The sequence below is a fragment of the Physcomitrium patens genome, chromosome 19, assembly GCF_059467195.1.
Source record: "Physcomitrium patens ecotype Gransden chromosome 19, ASM5946719v1, whole genome shotgun sequence".
Lineage (NCBI taxonomy): Eukaryota > Viridiplantae > Streptophyta > Bryopsida > Funariales > Funariaceae > Physcomitrium > Physcomitrium patens.
Window position 1 is genome coordinate 10,465,639 of NC_143428.1, and position 6,111 is coordinate 10,471,749.

The 6,111-nt window shown below is 43.6% G+C and overlaps 1 protein-coding gene, 1 long non-coding RNA gene and 2 other non-coding genes across 7 annotated transcripts; 3 read left to right on the forward strand and 1 right to left on the reverse strand.

The window, feature by feature from the left end:
• Positions 1-1,318: 1,318 nt before the first annotated feature.
• On the forward strand, positions 1,319-1,418 carry LOC112272890 (small nucleolar RNA Z157/R69/R10). The gene has a single exon (XR_002966837.1). It is a non-coding gene; the product is annotated as a small nucleolar RNA Z157/R69/R10 (small nucleolar RNA).
• Positions 1,419-1,620: 202 nt separating this feature from the next.
• Positions 1,621-1,693, forward strand: TRNAE-CUC (transfer RNA glutamic acid (anticodon CUC)). Its single transcript has one exon. It is a non-coding gene; the product is annotated as a tRNA-Glu (tRNA).
• A 93-nt stretch (positions 1,694-1,786) lies between these two features.
• On the reverse strand, positions 1,787-2,757 carry LOC141044476 (uncharacterized). Of its 2 annotated transcripts, none has more exons than XM_073528827.2 (2): positions 2,620-2,757; positions 1,787-2,406 (listed from the first exon to the last, which is right to left on the reverse strand). In XM_073528827.2, exons 1-2 carry the CDS (start codon positions 2,622-2,624, stop codon positions 2,013-2,015), a joined length of 399 nt encoding a protein of 132 aa, XP_073384928.1. In that variant the 5' UTR covers positions 2,625-2,757; the 3' UTR covers positions 1,787-2,012. The 2 variants fall into 2 exon arrangements, with proteins under 2 accessions (XP_073384928.1, XP_073384927.1); XM_073528826.2 differs by having other exon boundaries at positions 2,508-2,633.
• A 76-nt stretch (positions 2,758-2,833) lies between these two features.
• LOC112295830 (uncharacterized) lies at positions 2,834-5,484 on the forward strand. 3 transcript variants are annotated; one of them, XR_016498646.1, is made up of 2 exons: positions 2,834-3,733; positions 4,108-5,484. It is a non-coding gene; the product is annotated as an uncharacterized LOC112295830 (long non-coding RNA). The 3 variants fall into 3 exon arrangements; XR_002973741.3 differs by having other exon boundaries at positions 4,838-5,484; XR_016498647.1 differs by having other exon boundaries at positions 2,834-3,721.
• Positions 5,485-6,111: the final 627 nt, after the last annotated feature.

Consider the following 6,111-nt stretch of genomic DNA (forward strand, 5'->3'; position numbering starts at 1 on the left):
CATTAGATACACAACTGAAATAATCGTTTGATTATTTTAAAGCTGAATTAATACATTTAACATTTCAAAAAAAACATCTTTAATTCACAATTAAAAAAACATATAAATTGTTCTCTTCAACTGTATAAACTTATAAAGAATAAAATTGTAAAAAGACATGTTCGTGGAACATGTTAATAAGTTTGTGTCTTTTGGTTTATATATATATATATATATATATACATATACACACACATGTACATTTATTTATTGATATTGTACCAAAGATTGAAGAATCTTTAATATTTTGTACGGTTTCACATACTGTCTTGTAAACATGATGCGTTCATTCCTGTCTCAACAACACATAATTCTCCACATCTTTTATTCTTATAAAGAAACCTGAATTTATCATATTAAGGTTCTTAAAACTGAATGAAACAAGTTCCACGAACATGTCGATTAGGGTTTGTGTTTGCCGCACTGAGAGTTGCGCCGAAACCATTTGTATAAATTTGCCATCACCGTCACCTATCTCAATCCCACCAGTTCGCACTCAGTCCCTGCACTGTTCTCGGTGCGTAGCTGAGCTGATGTCTGCCCATTTCGTCGTGGTTAGCTTTGCTTTGATCTAGTTGTAGTGTGGTGCTTATGCCACGGTTAGTCGTGGTTTTGTGTCGTGTTCCGGAATGCTTAGTTGGGGCTTTCGCTGTGGTTTTGGAGGCCATATATGCTGTCTACTAGTTGCTTGTGCATATTTTTTTTTTTCCTTTATTTACTTTTTTATTTCTTCTCTCTTTCTGGTTGTAGTGTATCGAAGGGCCTCAGTGATCAGATTTGGTAATCTGCCGTCTGGCTGGAACTTCCATTAAAACTACACAGAACATGTAAGGGTTTGAGCGGATGTTTGTGTTGCGGAGAGTGGTTACGAGGCAATCTGTCTAGAGTCACTCGTGTGCTGCTGATCTATAGCACATAGAGCGCTGAATGTTGCTGAGAACGATGTCACGGGCAGCTATTCGACCTTACCCTGAAGAATCTACCTGCGCAGGAAGAAGCTTCCGTGAACAGCGTGATAGTGAAGCGTCTGAATGTTTTCGAGGTGAATGTTGTCGGTGATGGGTTCAATGTCATGCACCACATTGAGTCTCATGTGCTGAGATTACTATTACACCAATATAAACACTGAGACATAAATTTCTGGGCCAGAGGGTTACGGACTGCCCTCTCTGCCTTTTCTGAAGTATCGGGTTTAATAGGTCATCTGGTCCATATAGGTTTGGAATGACGGACGCGGTAAATGTCTGCGATGATAGAATTACAAGGAAAGTCTGATGTTTCGTGTGCCATGATGTTACCAAACTGTTTTGGACTAGAGTTTCTGATCTGGAGTGCAAGCCAGCATTGAAGAAACCACTCTTGTCTGTTTGAACACGCTACTGCAGTGTGTGCGGGGTGTGCCGGGCGAGATTCTGTGAACATGCAAATGGTTTTGTATTTGCAGACCAGTGGTAGTAAATTTGCACTGGAAATGTCGCTAGGGAGGGCTTGATTATGTACTTGAGTCACGTTTTCCAGATCGAACTAATAGTGAGCCGCGTTCGTACTGTGCATCGGCGGCAGATTGCGGAGTTGTCCGCATCCGTTGTAGTCTAGATGGTTAGGATACTCGGCTCTCACCCGAGCGACCCGGGTTCGAGTCCCGGCAACGGAAGCTCCCGAGTGAATCACTGGATTACGTTTCTTTTTGCTTGTTCTTTTTATTTGTCCTGTAAGGTTCTGTGCCTTCTCGTCTTTCAAGGCCTCCTGGAGAGAACCGAAGCCATGCTTCAACATAAACTAAAATTGATAATATATAATAGTGTACTCACAAAGAAGTCCGTAACATTTGAAAACAGAGATAGTCACTCCAATTGTACACCCATGATCCTACACAATTCAGAGTTGTTACTTCAACAACCATCCACCCAAACATTTTCGGTTTTTTGATGTCTACCTTCTGCAGCATATAGACAGAGGGATACATTGAATCATTAAAAATTAAAGAATTGGCGCTCCTTTTTAATAACCTTCATATTATTGGTTGAAATATGATATTTTGCATTCATTCTATGCACATGTCGAATACGAGCCAGTGATGTAAGAAGTTCATGTCGAATACGAGCCAGTGATGTAAGAAGTTCTCCGTTCCAGAAGAGGCACTGCCTCGCCGAGGCGCCTGAGATTATTGGTTGTTGAAAATAAGCCCTGATCGGGTCTTCTTCCACGCTTCCCAGGGAGCTCGCCATACGTCCGACCCTGCGCTGTACACGATCGGTAAACAACATGAACTGGATATGAGGGGGCCACTGACCTACTCGTTTCGGACGCAGAGCGTACGCGATGTTGGTGGAGTGTTCTCCAGGGAGCAAAGTCTGGAAGCAGTCCCTGTACGAGGAGTTTTGTCATTAGCGTATGGATCTGAACCTCTGGATCAAGCAAATTTACCCTCCCAATTTGTGAGGGATTGTCAAAGAATCCCAAGCAACCTTGGCACGGCATTTCCGTTCCCCATCCTCGCCACTCCATATATAATTCCGAATGAGTGAACAGACCTTGTTCACCGTGCGAGGGGAAGGGCTCCAACACAATGCAACGTACCACATTGATGTCAGTAGCACTTGATTGGCGATTGAAATTCTGGTGGCCAATGAAAGCTTGGTAGTGGCCCAGTAATCAAGCTCCTAATTTCAGGTTTTTTAATGTCAATTCAAAACAGGTTTTTGGAGAGTTTCGGAAGCCTACTGAAAAACCTAGGTATCTTGTCATCTCCCCTAGTGCCAGCCATCGAAGCCTAACTTCTTCACCCCAACTGAAAGATCGCACCTCGTTTGAGATCCATATGGCATGGGATTTATCCCAATTGATCTGAGATCTCGTAGCCCAAGCAAAAATTGAGAGAATCTCCTTACTTTTGTGAAGGTTTTCACGCGTAACTTCTAGGTAGAGATTTGTGTTATCCGCAAACTGCCTTGGGGACAAGGCAAATCAGACCTGTGTTTAGTAAGCGATGTAATGTACCATTGAGAGTGTTTCGCGTAGGACTTCATAAGGTCTGTCCCAAGGAGCTCCCAGAAATGTTGAAAAAAACTCTGCAGGAAAGCCGTCCACTCCGGGTGCTCTGCTTGTGGGGAGTTCCTTCAGCGCCTCATAAACTTCATCTTTGCTAAAAGGTTTTGTAAGGTTGGAATTCATGATTGGGGAGACCTTTGATGGGATTTTGGACCAGTCAGAATTGCGCGCTGAATCACATCCCTCCGCGCTCCCCTGTGAAGTGAAGAGGTTGCAGAAGTAATCCTTTGCATAGTCCGCCATGCTTACGTTTGTGATGTATTTGCGGTCTTCTGAGTCGCATATCATTTGCAGAGGTGGGGCAGATTTCACTTCCTGTACACCGAGGAAGAAACATTTCTTCATTCTGCCGTCGAGGGATGCCCAGCGGGAGGAGGATCTGATCGCCTGCCATTCGACTGCTTGTTGTTCTTTTTCAAGAAGTTCCTGGGAGGCCGAGGAGTGTGTGCTTTGTGCTTGGGGATCTGCTGTGTATGAATGGAGGAGGCGTTCTGCGGAGATCAGTGCACTTCGAAGCTGACGATTGCGGTCCCATTTTTCCTTTTCGCGGCGAATGCCTTTGGCTTAACCAAAACTTTTGACTCTTTCTAGAGTCTTTGCCAGCCAGGCCGACCATCTATTGCCGCCCGAGGTTGGCTTCGGTGTAAGATTCCACTGATTTTTGATTTGAGTGATTAGGTTTGGGTCTTCGAGGAATGTAGTGTTGAATCAAAATTGACGATCTGTTTCATAGTGTCTAGCGTGGAGGCGTAGCTCGAGTTGGACAGGAAGGTGATCAGGGAGCGTGTTGTATCCCTCAAGTATACGCACTCTGCCACCTTGTGTTTTCGCCCATTCTCCCACATAGTATCGATCGAGCTGAGCAAGCCGGTGACTGTTTGCTTGTTGTTTGTTCGACCATGAGAAGGTTAAAGAATTTTTGTGGTCGAAGTCATCTGATAACCAAGTATTCTCGAGACCTAGTTTTAGGACTAGGTTATCCCATGCTGATTGCTCTTCCGCGCATTGTTTTTTCAGAGGGTTCCCGCTGCGGACACTCTCATTTTCGACCATGTTCAGGTCGCCTCCAAGGATCCATGAGGCAGCGGGGGGTAGTCCGCTGCTAAGGGAGTCCCAGAAAGCGGCGCGATCTCTGCTCCGATTGGGGGTGTAAACATTTAATAGCCCAATAGTTTGTGAGTTTTACGTGCATATGATCCACTGTGCACGGCCATCAATCAAGATTCCGGCATCTACTACACTATGTTTGAGGGCAACGGATATCAGTATGGCTGTACCGCATCTAGATCGATTGGTAACTGGATTTAGAACTGCCCCATTCCAGAATGTGTGTCCTCTGTGAAAACCGAAGGAACTCATTTTGTTGCATAAATCTGGGGGCATTTTGTGTTTCTGTATAAACACCACGTCCGTGCGCGGTTAGATAGTTTTAAGGTGCGATCGAAGTCGTCTCCGTTTTACTTGTCCCGCCTTGGGGTTGGAGAGGCCCCTGACGTTCCAGGGTAGAATGTTTAGGTTGGATTTAGACATCGCGGAGCAAAGGCTTCGGATAAATCTTGTTGTTTAGGCTCTCCCAGCTTGGGTCGAGCGATATGTTGTTTGTTGCAATGCGGGGTGCGATAAATCTGAGATTCCCTTTCCAGTGCATGGTGTGGTTTGAGAATTTTTGTTCAACGATGATTTCTACTATTGGTTGGACTTCCAATAAACCCTGCTTACCGATCGTAATGTGGATGGGTTTGAGCAGAAGCGTGTGCCGCTCGGGGAGCCAGCATGACAATTTATCGACTAGCGATGTCTTGAGGAGGTGTGGAGACGCCCAGCTGTAGTTTGGAATTGGTAGCTTTGGTCAGAGTAATTTGCTTCCCTAGCTGTTCGCCAAGACACATTCGGTGGCGAGGCCTGGCGCTGCTCGAACAATTGTGATTACCAGCAACGTAAGAGAGGAGGGCGGGGTTTTGCTGCCAAGGACGAGGGTCGAGGAGGGAGCCTCGGTGTGGGAGGTGTGTTTCCCACGCTGTTGGCGGTAGGGAGAGGTGGTGAGTTGGTAGTGAGCCTGCTCGGTTCCTTGGCAGTGGCCAATTGGTCAGATTGTGGTGTATCTGCTAAGGGAGTCCCAGAAGTACTCACAGTGACAAGAATTAGCACACAGTAGCCTGTCAAGAGCATCCGGAAGCGTGTCACTGTCATCAAAGGGTCTATTATGTTGACGTTGAGCCAATCCTGTAATTCCAGTCATGAGGGGTGTCTTGATGGAGCGAATCCGACGAGAGTCCGGCGTGAAAGAAACTGAGCTTATGTATTCCAGCACATGTTACATTATTTCGCCACGTTGGCATAATGATTAATCAACGTTGCTGTTCATATAATAATAAGACTCAGTTTTTTGTCGAAGTGGGTGTGAACAGTTGATGGTTTTAATGAGCGGAACTAAAAAGATGGAAGGGAATTGAGTGGGGGTGGGATTCCGTACAACTGAAGAAAATCTAGTTGCATTTGTGAAAGATATGTGAGCTTCTTGAGAGCCATCAGTGTCGTATTACGTGGAGTAATTTTTTAATATGTTATAATGTTCATGAAAATAAACAGGGGAGATGATTTGTGGAGTTTACACATTGTCTATTTTGCCAAAATACATTGTTTCCATGTTGATGAAGCATGTGAAATATATATATATATATATATATATATATGAAAAGTCTTAGATAAAAATTTAGACCATAAATTTAGAGTCTCAAAAACAGATAGAGGTTCGAGAAACATCAAAGTTATTTTCAATCTTGGTAGATTTATTCTTACATTCAATTTATTATACGGCCATATTTCTAAATTCTTCTTCTTTTAGTTTTTAAAAGTTAAAAAGTGCATCCTGAAAGATTTTATTTTGCTTTATGAGCATAGTTTACAGAAATAGTAATTTAGGAATTAAACACACTATCAGATAAAGAAACAATTGGATTAAAATGAAATATTTAATTACATTGAATAATACTTGATTTATGAATATACATGATTTTATAT

Excerpts from the sequence above, each read along its gene's own strand:
- LOC141044476 (XM_073528826.2), bottom strand. The coding sequence starts at position 2,533 with ATGGGGAACGGAAATGCCGTGCCAAG. Across the intron at positions 2,407-2,507 it reads AACGGAAATGCCGTGCCAAG|GGACTGCTTCCAGACTTTGC; the intron begins GTTGCTTGGGAT and ends CTCCTCGTACAG.